General features: G+C 44.6%; 1 protein-coding gene and 1 non-coding gene across 2 annotated transcripts; one reads left to right on the top strand and one right to left on the bottom strand.

The window, feature by feature from the left end:
- Positions 1–132: 132 nt before the first annotated feature.
- HHIPL2 (HHIP like 2) lies at positions 133–15,845 on the top strand. The gene is made up of 9 exons (XM_068408226.1): positions 133–516; positions 4,428–5,080; positions 6,042–6,185; positions 6,537–6,868; positions 9,040–9,166; positions 9,609–9,754; positions 11,299–11,380; positions 14,469–14,551; positions 15,373–15,845. Exons 1-9 carry the CDS (start codon positions 133–135, stop codon positions 15,747–15,749), a joined length of 2,328 nt encoding a protein of 775 aa, XP_068264327.1. The 3' UTR covers positions 15,750–15,845.
- A 713-nt stretch (positions 15,846–16,558) lies between these two features.
- Positions 16,559–16,631, bottom strand: TRNAT-UGU (transfer RNA threonine (anticodon UGU)). The gene has a single exon. It is a non-coding gene; the product is annotated as a tRNA-Thr (tRNA).
- Positions 16,632–17,423: the final 792 nt, after the last annotated feature.

Consider the following 17,423-nt stretch of genomic DNA (forward strand, 5'->3'; position numbering starts at 1 on the left):
ATACCAAAGAGGCAGCCTGGAGGGTTTCTCTCCTGCCAAGTAGTAAACTTCAGAGAGAAAAAGGGAGAGAGGATGTAAGGAAACCTGAGTGAATGCTGAGCTCGGTGGCTGGCAATTAATAAAGCAGAGAGGATGAATGAACCATACTACAAAGTAGTCCAGGATTTCTATACATCTGACCTCCAGAAACCCACACTGAAGGAAGTGAATGTTCTGCCATGCACTGGAAGGAGCAGCAGCGGCTCTGGAGTTTCCTTTTCTTGCCCACATGTCTTTCTTTGCCTCTCCTTCTTGTGCCTGATAGGCAGTCTGCTGGGGCATCCTCAGTGTCTGGATTACGGGCCACCTTTTCAGCCTCCTTTTCACTTGGAGTTCTGCTCTGCCTATGAAAATTTTGGCTGCTGTGATCAGGAGAGAGACAACAGCATTGCAGCAAAATACTGGGACATCATGGATTATATTGATCCCCGGGGGCATAAGCTGTGTGGAAGGTATATCAAAGATATCCTGTGCCAGGTAGGGCAGAAAAACAGTGTCTGTGTTATATGCTTCGGGTTGACTTGGGGGTCAGTTGTGGTTCTGATGGTCTTTTATAGCTAGCTGTGTCTGTGAAGAGATGTGGAAGCAGGGGAAAAGTGGGCTGACAGAGCAAGGGTACCTAATCCTCAGCATGCATTTTGCAAAGTGCTCTGTGTAAGGTGTATCACTTTGTGGTATCTGGCAATATATAGTGACATTAGCTAGCAATAATCATTTCTGAAAGCATTGCCCAAATCGGATGGTGATGGGAATCCTGCTGCTCTGCTAATTTTCTCATAATGAAGGGGAGAGTTCCAGATCAATATTTATTTTCTGCTTGCAGCTACTAGGTGCTGGATTACAAATTCTACAGGATCAAATGATATGGGAATTATCAGGCAAAGTGTTTGGATCCCTGGACCCCATGAAGGATGTGTTTTGATTGTGTTCCTGCTGAGGATGCTCCAAATGGTGTGGTTGTTAAAGTAGAACAAAATTTAACAGGCAGTGGTTTCACACAGCTGCTGCAAGGTCCCGAGGCTTCAGTCACTGCGTTTTCATCAGCGCTGTCTGCCCACTGTCCGCCTGGCTCACAGAAGCAGGCATTGTGCAGTAAGAAAAGACCAAAGGCACTGTTCTTCCTGAGTTTCTCCCATGGCTGTAATTAGAGAACAGAACTGACCTGCCTTTAACAACTGTTAATCACGTAAAGCTGGACTTACTGCATGCCAAAACACAAAGCAGCCAAAAGACTCAATCTTACTAAGAATGTATAAAACTCTTCTAGTTAATATTTCCTTAGCCCTAAAATATTATCTGTGTACCAAAATGCTTCCACTCTTTTTTGACACTGGCAGGATTCTGCCATCCCCTTGGGGTGGGGGGGCACATGCTTTCAGTACCAGGGCTCAAAAAAGTAGCATCAGGGTTGGTTGTTATTTTATAATTGGTAAACCAGAGGAAGATGTGTTACAGGTCCTAGCAGAACCATGATGTTGGTATAATGAAGACTTTTCTACATGTTGCAGGTAGAAAAAGCGTTATAAAAATATCTGTTGCATCTTTGTTCATTCTGCAGGGCATAATTTTGCACTTGTTGTAAGTGTATGTTGTAGCAAAAAAACAAACCCACCCTATACATTTTTCTTATAGATTTTCAGATTAATAAGGTATTATTTGGCTGTTGGATTAGTGGAGGAGCAAAGATCTATGAAATGGTTTTGCTTTAGTGATGTCGCCTTGCTGGATCAAATTGTTACTGATGATCTCTTGTTAGAAGGGAGGGGAAATGATGACATCTCCATTCTACCACCTCTGCAGTATCCTGATAGTTTGTAGTCGCCACCCATGAAACTTTGATGTGGACTTAGTGCCACATCAAATACAAAAAGACAGATGCATATACATGATGAGGATGTAATTGTGCCAAGTGCTTATTTCTGCTGTGTACGGCAGGACTTCAGATAAACTTCTGCCAGTAGCAACTGCTTTTGTTGATATTATTTGTATTGAACTTGGAATGCAAATATTAGACTCAGAAGCAATGGTAGACAAAGTAATATTATTAGCTTTTGTCTTTTGAACAAAACAAATTTCAAAAAAGAGGTGTAGGTGCTTATTGATAAACCTGAAATTAGTAGCTGCTCTAATTTAGTGAAAACAGCATTATTTAAGGTGTTTGGGGGAGGCCAGAGTAGTAGTGATGCGTTCTAACAAAGCTCATTCAGTCACGTGTTCCTTCAGTGCCAAAACCAGCAGACAGTAAAAAAAACAGAACTTTTTTTTTTTTCCCCTAACCTTCCTGGTGTGGTAATGAGTGGTGTTCTGCGGGTTACACAGAGGAAGCTGTTTTTAACGACTGCAGCAGTCTTGCTGGTCCCACAAAGCCCAAGAAGGATGCCGTGGAGTGTACCTTAGCTTGGCAGTGGAGCTGTGTGTTTCTTAACAGAGAAGACTATTAGATGGGGATGTGTTCTGGATCATGGATTTCCTGCTGTCACTCTAAACCAGATATGTTTCTCTTGAAAACTAACAGGCTAGATGAGGCATCTAAAGCGATCTGGCTCTGCTAGTAGAGCTGCTTCAGCTTGCATCTGGCAAGATCTGGGTCAATTTTTGCTAGCTATGTTTGTTCTAAGCACTTGTACGTTTAGAGTCTGACACTCAGCTGAGCCGTTCTAGGATTTAGCTTAAAAACTGAATATGAAACTCTGAAAACTGCCTGTAATGTTCTTAAGGAGGTGTCGCACAAGTTGCATGGCTATAAAAATTCCCTGGATGCAAACCTTGCTACATGCACTAGAACAGCTGTTTGGCTGCTGGCTGAGAGGATGTTTCTCTATTTAGAACTGCTACAGGAGAGGCTTAAAAAACCAAAAAGGCACATTAAGCCTTGTTCGAGCTGACTGAAAGCCATGATATTAGCACGGGATTAGAGCTAGTGCAGGGAAAGCAACATACTTTTTAAGCCAGTTGTAATCTGAGGCCTGACTTGATTGCTGAATGTACGCTCTTTTTGCAGAGAAACTATTAGAAAACAGCAAAGAAGTATCTACTTGATTTTAGCAGCTTCTGCTTCTTCTGCTCTATAAAGTAGTGGGATGAATTATATTGCTTCATGCACGCTTGAATGAAATGAAAGCAGACAACCAACAGTGACTGCAAGGCCACCAATCCTGGGAGTTTATGTAGATCCTGAGGAACAGCTCCATCTCATGTGCCTTGCTGGCTCTCTGTGCTGCAGGTGTTGTTTGTCAGGCAAATGCTGTGTGGGAAGCCCAACGGCTGGAAAAGCATGGCAGCTGCTCAGGGACTATGCTTATTTAGGAGGATGAACTGTAGGAGACCCTTACACTGCAGAACAGAGTTGGTGGAGCTCAGAGGCGGTGAGAGGAAGCTGTTTTTCTCTTCTCTTTCTCTTCTCAGATTGGTGGTCTGGGAGCTGGACTCTGTTCCCAACTTATTGAGAGAAATTAGAAATGTTTTCAAAGATGTTAATAAAGTAATTACTTCAGAAGAGAATTGAGAGGAGCTTTAGACTGCAAGTGGCTTGTACACAACAGAGTGGTGAGCCAGCTGCATGTTAGTGGGAATGAGAGAGCTTCCCAGGAGTCGAAATGCAACACAGGTCCCACCTTACTTAGCTGTTATCTTTGACTGCTTTTGTGACTTTTCACTGTCCTTTGATGGCCACTGTGGATTTGTTCCCCTATGTTGCTTTTGAGAAAGGGGACCAGAGCTGCACACAGTATTGAAGGTGCAGGTGAACCTGTACCTGGTTTGTTCTTTTTCCTTCCCAACACTTGGTTAGAACTAGGTATGGGTTTAAGTGGCTTAACAAAGTAAAATCTTAAATATAACTGGAAAAGGCAATTATGCAGGCTAATGTGAAAGATGTGTCCGGATTTGGGACTGCTGGCCTGGAAAAGTCTGAAGTACGAAGGCTAACGTTCTCCATAGTGCAAATGGTTGCTGCAGTGAGGGAGTGAACAAATTCTTCTCTCAAACTGTTAAGAACAGGTTACAAAGTACCTAGTTCAAAATCTAGCAGGGGAAGCTAAGGGGGATTTCTAAAAGCAAAGGTAAGAAGAGATTGCAAAAAGAAATTGCCTGTCACTTCCTTAAAAACCTCTAGTAATGGAGAATCCACAGCCTCCACGGACATACTTCTATTGGGAATAATTTAGGTGCAGCTGATTGCTTTGGTAAAGGAAACAACTACTGACCTCTAAATCCCCTTTAGCAATACTCTGAGTGACTTTCTACTATGCCACTTCAAAGATGACTCGTTATGTTCTCTGCCTTACTGATTTTTTTTGTTCTATTAACCAGTTTGCTTTGATGAAGGTGTATTGGCTTCTCCTGGATGTGTGTACACAAACACATACTTAGTTTCTTTTATTTTCCAGGAATGTTCTCCATATGCTGCACATCTCTATGACGCAGAAAACCCTCGGACACCTCTAAGAAACCTCCCAGGACTTTGTTTTGACTACTGCTCCGAGTTTCACTTCAACTGCCGCTCTGCCATCAGCCTGCTGACAAGTGATAAGCACATCCAAGAATGCTGCGAGACAAACAAGACGTGCTTTTGCAACCTCCTTCACCTACACGATGAGGACTACTGCTTCCCCAATGTGCTGAAGAACACAGCCCTCAACCGCAACCTGGGCTCGGTGGTGGCGGACCGCAAAGGCTGCCTCCAGCTCTGTCTGACCGAGATTGCCAACGGCCTGAGGAACCCGGTGCTCATGGTGCACGCGAATGACCATACCCACCGCATGTTCGTAGCTGAGCAGGTGGGCGTGATCTGGGTCTACCTACCTGATGGCAGCCGGCTGGAGGAGCCCTTTCTGGATATTAAAAGTATAGTGCTGGCTACGCCATGGATAGGGGATGAGAGAGGCTTTCTGGGGATGGCTTTCCACCCCAAGTGCAAATACAATAGGAAGTTTTATATCTATTACTCATACATGGATAAGAACCGAGTGGAAAAGATCAGGATCAGTGAATTGAAGGTTTTAGCATCTGATGTCAACAAAGCTGATCCACACTCGGAAAGGTAAAGTTTGTGTTGAATGCTGTTGTATGCCATGATGAAAAATTATTTTTCCCTGTCCTTCCCCCTTGCAAAACCTGCACATTCCCAGTCACCCTGGTCCAGGTGTGTGACTGGCCTGCTATGAAGCTACCAGAGCCGGTTTGGCTCAAGGTCACACAGCAAACTAGAAACGAAACTGAAAAGAGGACCTAGGACCTAGGCTTCCAGGTTGTCTTCTCTGTCTATCTTGTACCTCTTGCCTTCTAAAGAGTGGTAGTAGCCTTAAGCCTATTGTGGCATTAACGTCTGCCCTAAAAGTGCTTTGTATTGTAGGAGAACACGAATGCTTCACTACGGTACTCTACATTCATTTGATCTGACACCTTTGCCCCTGGCCGTGCCCCCGCTAAGAAAAAAAGCTGTCTCAGTTATGGAGGATTTGTTAATAGTGGATTTGTTTTATCTAGAGTTTCACAATCACCATGAGATGCTTCTGAAGCCCTCAAATTCACCAACTGCTTCTCATATAAGAAAGCAGAACCCACCTGTCACAATCAAAGTTTAAAGGGCAACAAGAGTTCCCTGCAGACAAACACACTCTGTATTTGCAGTTGTGTTTTCAGATGAGCTGTGATACTCCTGTGCTCAGGGTGGTGAGTGAGCTCTGTAGCACAAGAGGTGTTAATGCAGCGCAGGTCAGAGCTGTAGTACACGGAGCAGCCGTAGTGCTGCATGGCTCGTGGGAAACACGTTTCCTCAAGGGATGCCTTACTGAAAGGAGCTCTGCTGTCAGGCAGGCAGCCTTATGCTGCAGGCTCACACGAAACGGGATGCAACCCAGCACTGTATTTGACAAAGCTGACAGGTCTGTACCACTGGGAAATACTGCTTTCTTCTGTAGAAGTGATGCAATACTTCTGCAGCTTACCTGAATGGTAAGTCCTTTCCAGTAGCTACATCTGGAGTTATTTCTTTTTTTTAGGAATCTTTTGGAGCTTGAAGAACCAGCTGCAAATCATAACGGTGGGCAGCTGCTCTTTGGTGTGGATGGCTATATGTATCTATTCACAGGGGATGGAGGGAAAGCTGGAGACCCTTTTGGAAAATTTGGGAACGCTCAGAACAAGTAAGTAGGAGGGCAACTGAAAGCCTTGAGCTTCTCCACCAAGACACAGGGTTTGGAAATGAGACAATGTGGAATAAAGAGTGCTTTCTGAAAGTGCTTGTGTGTCTGCAAGTCTGTCCAATGCAGTATTTCAAAAATTTAGATCTTACATTTTGAAAGCTGAGGGAACCCAGTTTGTTGATAGAGGGAAAAGTCTTCTGTGACCTAAACAGGTTGCAAGACATACCAGCTGTTGGTTTATCTCTTTTTGGACAGATAACTTTTCCTTTGGAAAGGCAGAAGAGGGAGAGAATTGTTTATTCTCAGTTGGCTCTCATGCTGGGATTTGTCTCTTTTTGTCATTCTCTTTAGGAGTGCTTTGTTGGGCAAAGTCTTGAGGATTGACGTGGATGGAAAAAGCCCTGATGGAAAGCCTTATCGCGTTCCTCCTGATAATCCATTTGTGTCTGATCTCAAGGCCTGCCCTGAGGTTTATGCTTATGGGGTCAGGAATATGTGGCGATGTGCGGTTGACAGAGGGGACCCTGTCACGAAAAAGGGAAGAGGGAGGATATTCTGTGGGGATGTCGGGCAGAACAGATTTGAAGAAATTGACATCATTGTTAAAGGAGGGAATTATGGCTGGAGAGCAAAGGAGGGGTTTGAATGCTATGACACAAAGCTTTGCCACAATTCCTCTTTGGGTAAGGAAGTATTTGCTTACAGAAGATTACTTTATTATACATGTGTATTTAGTGAACTATTGCTCCATTTTTCCAGTGAAGCTAAATAATCCAGTGTTGTGTGTGTGCTGGGTTTGTCTGGGACAGAGTTAATTTTCTTCATAGTAGCTGGTACGGGGCCGTGTTTTGGATTTGTGCTGGAAACTGTGTTGATAATACAGGCCTTTTCTGCTTCTCACACCACCCCACCAGTGAGTAGGCTGGGGGGGTGCACAAGAAGCTGGGAGGGGACACAGCTGGGACAGCTGAACCCCACTGACCAAAGGGATATCCCATACTATACGATGTCACGCTCAGCGTATAAAGCTGGGGGAAGAAGATGGAAGTGGGAGACGTTTGGAGTTATGGCGTTTGTCTTCCCAAGTAACCTTTATGTGTGATGGAGCCCTGCTTTCCTGGGAATGGCTGAACACCTGCCAATGGGAAGTAGTGAATGAATTCCTTGTTTTGTTTTGCTTTGCTTGTGCATGTGGCTTTTGCTTTACCTATTAAACTGTCTTTACCTCAACCCATGAGTTTTCTCACTTTTACCTTCTGATTCTCTCCCACATCCCACTGCGGGGGGAGGTGAGCGAGTGGCTGTGTGGGGCCTAGTTGCTGGCTGGGGTTAAACCACTACAGTGTGTTAAATGGAGATTATCTACTCAAGAGCAGAAAATCCTTCTTCCCAGCCCTGCAGTGTTGGTATGAAACAATGCCCTGCTTATTCAGGGAATTCCCTGTCATACACTGCACTGGACAAGGTGTTTAGGGTCAAAGCCTGTGCCTTTTGCAGACAGAATTTTCCCAGTGAAGTCAGGAAGGCAATGGATTTGGTTTAAGTAGAAAAGCAATGTTGTGTTTTCTTCAGAAGCTCTAAGCCATGGCTGTGGCTAAGGGGAGTGCACCAGGCTGACACGGAGACCCTGAAGCAAATTCTGTGGAAGAGGCAGTGTGTCATAGCGAGTAGGGTGCTGCAGCAGACACCCGAAAGCCGTGCTCTGGGTTTGACTGTGGGTGTGATGGACAAACTCACGTGCTGCCTTCAAAAAAACAGTAGATATTGGTAGTCTTTGTAAAGCTTTTTGGAAAGCATGGTAGAAGAACTGGCTATTATTATAACATTCCTTAAGCTGTTGGAAGAAAACACTTGGTCTCAAGCTTGTGTAGATGTTTCTGAAACATTTGTATGAGCAGGGAAGTGTAGAGTATGTGTTATCAACACTTCTCTGCTATGCTAGTGCCCACATGGATGTCTTAAAAAAAACAAAACCAAAACCAAAAACAAAACAAAAAAACAAACCAGAAAACAAACAAAAAACCCCCCAAACCCCCCAAACAAACAAAAAACAACCCACCCCCAAAACCAACCAACCAAAAAACACCAAAAAAAAAAAAACCCCCAAAGCAACCAAACAAAAAACCTAAATGGCCAAATCCTCAATTGACAACACAGCTAATTTAAATTTTGCTCTTCATCTGCAGTTTTAATTAATTGTATTTGTTATCTTTCTGTGATCATCATTAAAGATTAAAGACAAGCTACTTGATCCAGGGGAAAAATGTGAGGACAAGACTAAAATTTTGAGGGATCTGATATTCAACCCAAGAAAGGGCTGAATTCAATTTTAATGTTACCAAAGGCAAAGCCTTTATTTTATAAGTCTTGTGACATAAAATGGCGGTAGTACACTTATGCACATTCTGTGCTGAGAATGTCAGCAAACCTATGAAGACGTTGAGTTAACTTGCAATTGTTTGATCTTATTCCCTTCTCTAAAAATACTGGAATTTGTAACGACAATCCCTGCTAAAATGATTAATGCAGTCACAAACCTGTAAGATAATACTTGCTGGAGGCTGATGCCTTTCTGCATTGCTCTCTTGATGAAGACAATCTTGGTCCTATGTGGTACAGAACCTCATCACGACTAAGCCTTGATAAGCAACTACACAGAGAGCTCCTTAAAGCCCCTGGGTCTGTTCTGTCCTGGAATAAATTACTGAATTCCCACTGAAATTTAACTATGCTGTTTGTTCAACTGTATTGGTCCTTCTAGTTATTTCTATGCCCATCAGTGTAATTGAGCAATTGCTTTTTGATGCTGTCTGGATGCAAATTTTCTTGCTTTTTATTCTTCTGTGTTTAACAGATGACATTCTTCCCATATTTGCATATGGCCGCAATGTGGGGAAGTCGGTCACTGGAGGTTACATATACAGAGGATGTGAATCGCCCAACTTGAACGGCCTCTATATTTTTGGTGATTTCATGAACGGGTGAGACTGTTTTCTCTGCAGCTCCTATTTTGTACCCACATTTGCCTTATGTAGGTAAATAAGCATATCACAGCATTCTGAAACCTTTTGAGCTGGAGTAAATGAGAATCCCAGATGTCTGTGCATTAGATTAAGTGCTCTGTTTGTCCATTATAACAACATTTTGGTTGGAATCTAAACTTTCTCCAATTTAGAGTCCTTAGGATAGGTCTGCTTTTCACAGAATCATAGAATCGTTTTCGTTGGAAAGGACCTTTAAGATCATCAAGTCCAACCATTAACCCAACACTGCTAAGTCCACCACTCAGGTCTGTTTTTCCAAAAGACAAGCCAGTCAATAGTCAGGGTCCTCACTGACATCTTTTTCCAGTAATGCATGATTTTGACAGGAACTAATCTTGATAATGGAAACATAAACCACAAGGTTTTATTTTTCATCTAGTCGACTTATGGCTTTACAGGAAGATGAGAAGACAAATAAGTGGAAGCAGCAAGATATCTGCATTGGTAGCACAAAAGCTTGTGCTTTCCCTGGAATGATCAGTTCTTACAGCAAATTCATCATCTCATTTGCTGAGGATGAAGCAGGTAAGTATTGTACTAGCCATATCTTTATTGGAAACTGTACTGTCAGTTCTGTGTTGTAGGGCAAATGTGTAAAATTTTGTTGCTCCTTACATGCTACTAGAGAGCAGCCACTGCAGAACAGGTTTGTGGCTATCTCAGCACAGCAAGTAGGGTTCGTATGGCGTTCAGAGAGATCTCCTGCCCTGTGCGGCTATTGCAGATCGGCTTGATGGAGAGCTCAGGAGACAGATCCTCAGGTGAACTTGCAGCCTGAATGATCCAGGTTCTCTAAGGAGTTTGAACTGCTGTTTGTTTCAGCCTTTCCCTGTCCTTTTGTTGTTGTTTGTTTATGCTGTTTCATTAATGAAAAGACTATATCAATGCAGTTTGTTCTTTCATTGTAACTGCTCATCCTCACTTGAGTTCTTACAGCTTATCTGAATTTCTTCCTCTTCATTAGTATAAATTCCTCAGGCTTACTCACAACAACAGCACTTCACGCTGTGGATCATACACCAAGGCTTTATTTGGGGATGAGGAAAGCTACTAACTTGAAAGTTGAGTGGAAGTGCCTCAGTGCATAGGATTATTGCTATGGTCACGATGACCAGATCTCTCACCAAGGTGAAAGTACCAATGCATACTTCGTTCGCTTTTGTATAGTCTCCTGAAAAAGAGCTATGTAATACAAAAAGTGACTGCAAGATTTTGAGAACCCAGATTTGCTTTAGTAAGCTCTGATGTTTCACGATTCAGCAGAAAAGATATTTGCTTGTAACGAAAAGATCCTAGACTGTCTGGCTAGCATATTCTGTCAAAGATGTGGGGAGATACATGTTTTGTTGTGAAATATGTAGAACTTTTAACTGTTTTAACAACACGTGGAGTGAGTGGATGTTAGATGTCTCTTCTACTGGTTGTTCTTTTAGAAACCAGTATGGTGTCATCATGTAATTTGAAAGGCAACAACAGTTTTGCCTCTTTTGCAAGCTACTATAATTTGCCTGGATATTGTTCTAGTGGGTGCTGAAGGGAAGGCATGAGGAGTAGTTGCTCTCCTCAGCAACCATACAGGAATAAGAAGCTTCTGTCTTCCATGGATTTGCCAATTTAGCTCTTGTTGGATGTTTTTGGTATGACTGAGATGGCTAAATATTTGTTGTGTGGTCTTCCCCTCTATTTGTAGCTTCTGGCTGCTGCTTTGGTACAAACAAGTTTAAAAAATACATATTTATATAGAGGGAAGTAACCTTTTGGAGGGCCACTGACATGAGGTAATGAAGGTCCTGCTCAGGCACTGTGCTCAATCGAGGGCTGCTGGTTCTGCGTGGAACCCTGCTGCAACAGAGAGATCACTTGGTGTCCCTGGGAGTCCACCTGCACAGGCCAGGGTGAGAAAAGTCCACTTCTTGGAAGCAGGACACGACTGAAGGAGTGACTGAAGGGGTTTTCTTTTCTAACCATGTGAATTAGTGAAGAGCCAGGAAAGAGAGGGAAATGGAGAACTGGGATTCATCTTGGGCACTTGAATCTGAGACTAGTTTTCTTTTTTCACTTTCATTTAGGTGAGCTGTATTTTATGTCTACTTCTTATCCCAGTGCCTATGCACCACATGGATCGCTCTACAAGTTTATTGATCCTGCAAGGTTAGTAATTAAAGATGTTTTTCCATGCCAAATTCTTCTATAATCACCATACATTCTCCAGCGATCACATGAGAACAAATGCTAACTACTACAGATACGTAATGTCACTGACCTCCACATCCAGTCCTTGGTTTTTGTTCACCCACCGTACATCTGGTGCAACTTTAATAAGTTTTAGTGAATTTATTCCTCATGCATCATATCTGTGCACCCAGAAATAGACAGAGTTCAGATACCTTAAAGGTCTGGGACAGTAAGGATCAAAATAATGTCTCCTTGGTTGCATATCTGAAGTACAGCACAGTGGTGTTTTAAAAATGACAGTCCATATCCTTCAGGGTCACGATACCAAATATCGGTGATGCACTTTCATATAAAGAAATTGCAGTCCACAGTTTAGTTTTCTTAAAGAGTGAAACCTGGTGGTTCATACAGTGTTCAAATAATTGGAGCCTAAACCTGACTTTTTCCAAGCAAAATGTTTTTTCCCCATTAAGCAGTTATCCCTGCTAAAGTCTGTTTTTACAATAATAAGCGTGTGTATGTAATTTTTTCCCCTCCCAAGCTTTTGGATCTTGCTAAAAAACATTAAATGAGTTTCAAATAACCCTGTAAAATAGCTACAGTACTAACGTGTCTGTGCTGTTGCTGAGATCTCAGACACAAACAAAATGGAGAAAACAAGATATGTTTTCTAGGGAAGTTAAATCCAAAGCTAGATAGGTAACTCAAGGTCTATACCAAGGTGATGGGAATAGGAACTTGAGCCTTTTACTTGCTGTAACTACTTGAGACTCCTGCCTTTAACAGCTTATTGCCTTCCAGGAAGCCTTTGAACTGCATTAACTGTGGCTGACCAAAATGTAACATTTTCAACTAAAAAAAAAAAATTTGTGAGCTAGTATAAACATCGGGAGTTTGAGCATGCTCTGTTTCACAAAAAAAGCCCTGCAGTCCCTGTGCCACTCCTTAATGCGCCATGAAGACTATCAGGATGATAAATCCTCTCCTCTTTCCTGCTGTAAAGGGAGAAATGCAGCTTTCTGTTTCACAAGCAGCCCGTGGGAGCCTTTCCAGGAGGCTGCCTGCCTGAGGACTGGTGTGCAGTAATACACCATGTTATGATGACTCTATGGGGGGCAGCAAGCCCCTGCCAGGAGTGCGATGGTTTCACTGGCTTTCTGGAAAGAAGCTAGCTCTTCCCTGTGCGTTTGGAGCTTCATATCCATCACTTCCAGAGCATGACCAGGCGCTTATTCCCTTGACTCTTTGGAAATTATTCTTGTATTTTCTGATTCCCCTTGTTTACCTTAGCCAGGATGCTGCTCTGCTGAGCTTTGCCCTTGTCTGTTTGCTTAAGCACTTTGCAAGCTTGTCCAGGGTGTGCAAAGCACTGACTGCTCCTCTGGAGGCTGAGGTTGCTTGGCTCTGGAGCAGAGACACCTAACACCTCCAGATCCTGGGTTGCACTCTGGCTTCCTCCTGATTGTACCATGAGCGGAGATTTTTCCTTTCTCCTTTTCATTTTAATGCTCTTTATAGGATTTTTCCATTTCTGTCTCGCTATGAGCGGTGGCTGGGATAACTGGCTCCTCTGATGGGTGCAGTCCCACTCTGTCCAGCCCAGACACTTCCTGCTTCCTGCCCACACTTCAGCAAGCATGCTGGCACAGGCAGCAAACCACATAAACGCCTGCTTCAAAACGTTGGCAGGGGCACTGCCATCTCCCTGATGGCAACTCAAACTTCCCTAGGAACCTCCTAGGAAAACTGATGGCAGCAGTGCCCTGTGTCCCCGCTTCAGCTTGCCTCTTCAGCAGTGCTCTCAGAGACAGCAGAGTGGCTGGTGTGCCTCTGCCTGGATTGGAACCAAATCCCCTCAGTCAGGAGTGGAGGGAAGAGGTATCAGAAGGTGCTTTAAAAGTTGGGGAGAGAGGTGGGAAAAAACCTAACCCACCAAAAAACCCCACAAGCAATGCCAACAACCCTGCTTTAGTAACCTTTTTGTTTTAATTGAAATGGTGTGGAAGAAGCAGTTGGCTGTTGCCCATGTCTGAAGGAGAATGCTAATCACGAGAAAATGTGATGCCTTAGGTCGTGCTTTGCTTTGCTGTGTGCTGTCAAGCATGCCAAATTGCGAGTGCCTGTTCTTATTTGTCCTACAGCAGTTCCCTTGGTGGGGAACAGAAAGCACAGGTCTGTTGCTCTTCTTTGTACCCCCTTCCTGTCACTTAACATGGGACAGCTTACCTCAGGGAAAATGTGCTTTTTTTTGAGTGCTTTTGTACTGTGGGAAGTTGTCAGGGAACAGCAGGAGAGGAACACAGATACATTTTCTTTGCAGTTGTTGCTTCCTCTCTTCTTGCCTGTCCTTTCCTTTCTCACCCCTCTTGCTGCAGCACTATGTTGTGTCTGAAGCGGCACCCTTTGCAGGTCACAATGACTTCCATGGGGTTGTGTGGGAATATTCTGCTGCATGTACAGAGATCCTTATGCTGCACCATGAGCGAGCAGAAAGCACTGTCACTGACAAGACTTTAGGTGCATGAACGACACTCCTCCACTTCAAGGTGGGATGCACAAGCCAATATTGGTGAGGACAAGCCAAAGTGACTAATAGTCTGAAGTTCAACCAGTGCACCCACCAGGCTCCTAGAAACAGCGTTGTGCTGTGCCTCCAGCAGCAGGATGATGTATAGGTGAACACACTGATCCAGCACCCTTGAATTCAGTGGTGGGCTACAAGGACGTGCAGGCTGGCCAGCATCCCACACACAAACACACCAGCTATCCACATTGGGTAAAGACAGTCCAGACTACCTGATGGCAGAGAGTTGACCAGAAGGGTGGTAGAAGAGAAGCTGCAGCTTTCCAGCTGCTATTGCTGTTCAGACAGGGATTTTATGGCTTGCAGCCTGTGTTACACTTTTAAATTCCACCTATGTTCCGCTTCAGGTGACTAAAGTGCTTTAATGCCTCTTCCAGCAGAGGCAAATGACAATGGGGGATTGATGTGTGCCTCTGGAATAAATAAACAAACTTCCATAACAACTGTTAGATATCTGCATATGGCTTTCTGTTTTCCAAGGAGAGCTCCACCAGGGAAGTGTAAATACAAGCCTGTTCCAGTGAAAACAAAGAGTAAACGGATACCATTTGTTCCACGTGCAAGTAAGTTGTTAGGCTTTAATTTTACTGAGAAGCAAAACATGCAACTATCTTACAGGCATGTGATCGAAATCTTTAGCAGTCTTAAAAACTAAAGCCCTGAGCAGGAGCAATCTTAAAGTTAGGTTGTCACATTTAATGTGTGCTTCTGCCATCTACTAGATGCCATGCCTTTTCTTAATCCTAGTGTCTGATTTTTTTTCTAAGTGTTGCTAAGTAATAGTGTAAACAGGCATCACAAGGGAACTGATGGCTTTGATTCAGGCATTGGATTTGGTCTGGGAAGTTCTGAGTGCCCGTCCCTGGCTCTGTCACAAGCTCCTTGCGTCAAGTCCTCACTCTGTAAATCTAGGGGAGTCAATTTTCTTTTCTACTGGCCTTTTTCTGTCCTATGTTCCATGAAATTAGGGCAGGGGTTACATCTTATTATTGTTATCTTATTATTATTACATCTTATTATTGAGTAGAAACAGTGTTTAGCAAGTTGAGGTTATCTTGTCTGGGATTTCTAGATATTAGTGTAACATGAAAAATTCATATTGTTAAGTCTGCCAAAGAAGCGTGCAATGTTTCATCATATTCTGTCTGGACTTATTTTCCTTAAATATGCATTCATTGTTTCTAAAATTAAACAAATTTTATTTCCAAGAAACCCAAGGCTCCTTTAATGGAAGAAAAGAGTGTTTATATAGTGTGTATTGCTTCTTTTGGAATGTCAGCTATTTTTCTTAACTGCTTTAATAAGATTTTATATCAGTCATATCTCTGAATTAGCCTTTTGCCTTAAAGCAGGGATGCTGAACCATGTTAATTACTTTCCTCAGAGACTGTCCTTGAACTGCTTAATGAACGTTCAACAACCAAGCCTCCAAAAAAATCTTCTACCCGCACTGTAGCCATCCCAACAGTTCCTTCTAAGAAAGCTAAAAAGACCTCATCCACCAAAATAAAAGCATCAACAGTGGAACCAGCTCCACCTGGTAAAAAGAGACAGAAAATCAAAGCTGAGGCTAAACCTCACAAGCCGAAGCAGGAAGTGAAGGTTGCACACATATCCAGAACTACACCAGCACCACATTTGCCAAAAAAGAAGAGCTTCCACCTAAACAGAACCAAGAAGCTTCTTCCAAAAAAAGCAGCGCTAGCTAAGGAAAAACTGGAGAAGAGGAGGAAGGTCAGTAGATTCAGAAGCAGCTTTTGAAGCTCAGTGATGTCCCAGAAAAAGCAAGTCACTTATCAGATGGTGAAACAAATGTTTCGAATAGTGACCGAATAAAAGAGAATCAGCTGACTTGTTATGCCAGTGCTCCCAAGTGTGCCTCCATTAATGTCAGTGTTAGCACTCTCTGTATGTGTCCTGTTAAACCTTAACAGCACCAGCCTGCTAATGTTAACTTGCTTTGCAAAGCCTGCTGTGATGTTCTTTTCTGACAAGGGTAGTTACGAGAGTCTCCGGATGTTCTCTGGTAAGATTTGGCTGTATATGTCTGTCTAAAAAATCCATGTGCCTCCAACTTTCAGGACTTGCATCTTTTATCCAAGAGTAGGAAGTAGACACATCAATGACCTGACTTTTTTTTTTTTCCTGTTAACTGAAATGCAGTGAAAAGTAAATTTTAAGAGTAGTTGTCTTTCAGACTATGAAATTAGATTTCTTTTTAAGCAATATTTTTTCAAGGTATGGATCACCTGCACGTTCCAAAGGATTCACTGAGGGCTGGAAACGTTCAGCAAATATTAAAAAAAAAAACAAAGTCAAAGTAACAGCCGGGTTACGCCTGTCTCCTACCGGCCCCCTCCCGACGCACCGCTTGTGGATGCGAAAAACAGCTCCCTACTACCGCAGCTGTGGCTTGCAGCCGGCGGGGAACAGCCCACCCACCGCGGCTGAGCGCCCTCCCCTGCCCTACGCCCCCGCGGCGGGGCTCCGCGGCTGCGGAGAGAGACTTCCCCCTTGGCCAGGGGAGGGAAAAGAAAAAAAAAAAACAAACCCAAAACAGTAAGCTGCGGAGGCCCCAGCGAGGATCGAACTCGCGACCCCTGGTTTACAAGACCAGTGCTCTAACCACTGAGCTATGGAGCCACCTATCAACTCTACTCCTGCCGACGGCTCCTGTGCCTCTCTCCGGGCCGCCTCCCCGCGCTGCCGGGCGGGGACTGGGGAGCGCGGCGCCCGCCGCCGCGGGGTTCGGCGCCCCTCTCGCTGTGCGGGCGTGAGGCGGAGGGCAGGGCGGCGCCCCAGCGGCGGGCGGCCCCCGGCAGGCCCAGGCGGGCGCTGCACGGCACCCCCGGGTTTGCCTGCTGCTCGCTAGGCCTTGGGCTGCGCCTCAGGCCTCGGCGGTGAAAACAACCCGGCACCAACGCGGCGGGTACCGGCTTCCTGCCGCTCGCCCCGCCCCAGCCCTCCGCCTGGGCGTTTGCCCGCGTTAGTGCGAGCAGAGGCGAAGCTCTGGAAGCTCCACCCGGGCTTCCTCACCACCGTGCAGCGGAGGGCAGCGTAGGCCAGGGGCTGCAGGCCCCGCCGGGCCTTCTGCCCCTTGGGGCTGTCTGGGGACCTGTAACACCCCCGGCTCAGAGCCAGGCCCCTGGAATTCCCCCCGCACCCGTTTCCGCCATGGGAAGAGCTGCCCATGGCAGAGGTGTGTGTGAATCCCAGCACGCTCACCCGTACGGCATTGCCTGCGGGTAACCAAGGGAGCCTTCCCCCCCTTTGTCAAGGGGCGGGTGCACCTGCTGCAAATTTAGAGTAAAACTGCCATTGCAGCGAGAAGTATTTCAGTGGCAAATTGAGGCTCGCAAGAGGATTGCTTCAAGGATCGCTAGGGTGTTCGCTGGCCCCCAGGCCATCTAGCAGTGTCCGCTGTGCTGTAAAGGA

Source organism: Nyctibius grandis, chromosome 1 (genome assembly GCF_013368605.1).
Source record: "Nyctibius grandis isolate bNycGra1 chromosome 1, bNycGra1.pri, whole genome shotgun sequence".
NCBI classification, from domain to species: Eukaryota; Metazoa; Chordata; class Aves; order Nyctibiiformes; family Nyctibiidae; genus Nyctibius; species Nyctibius grandis.

What these genes read in the sequence shown, in the direction of transcription:
- HHIPL2 (XM_068408226.1), top strand. Translation starts at nt 133, where the DNA reads ATGAATGAACCATACTACAAAGTAGTCCAGGATTTCTATACATCTGAC. An exon ending in TTGCCACAATTCCTCTTTGG is followed by an intron (nt 6,869 to 9,039) that starts GTAAGGAAGTAT and finishes TGTGTTTAACAG; the next exon opens with ATGACATTCTTCCCATATTT. An exon ending in ACCATTTGTTCCACGTGCAA is followed by an intron (nt 14,552 to 15,372) that starts GTAAGTTGTTAG and finishes TACTTTCCTCAG; the next exon opens with AGACTGTCCTTGAACTGCTT.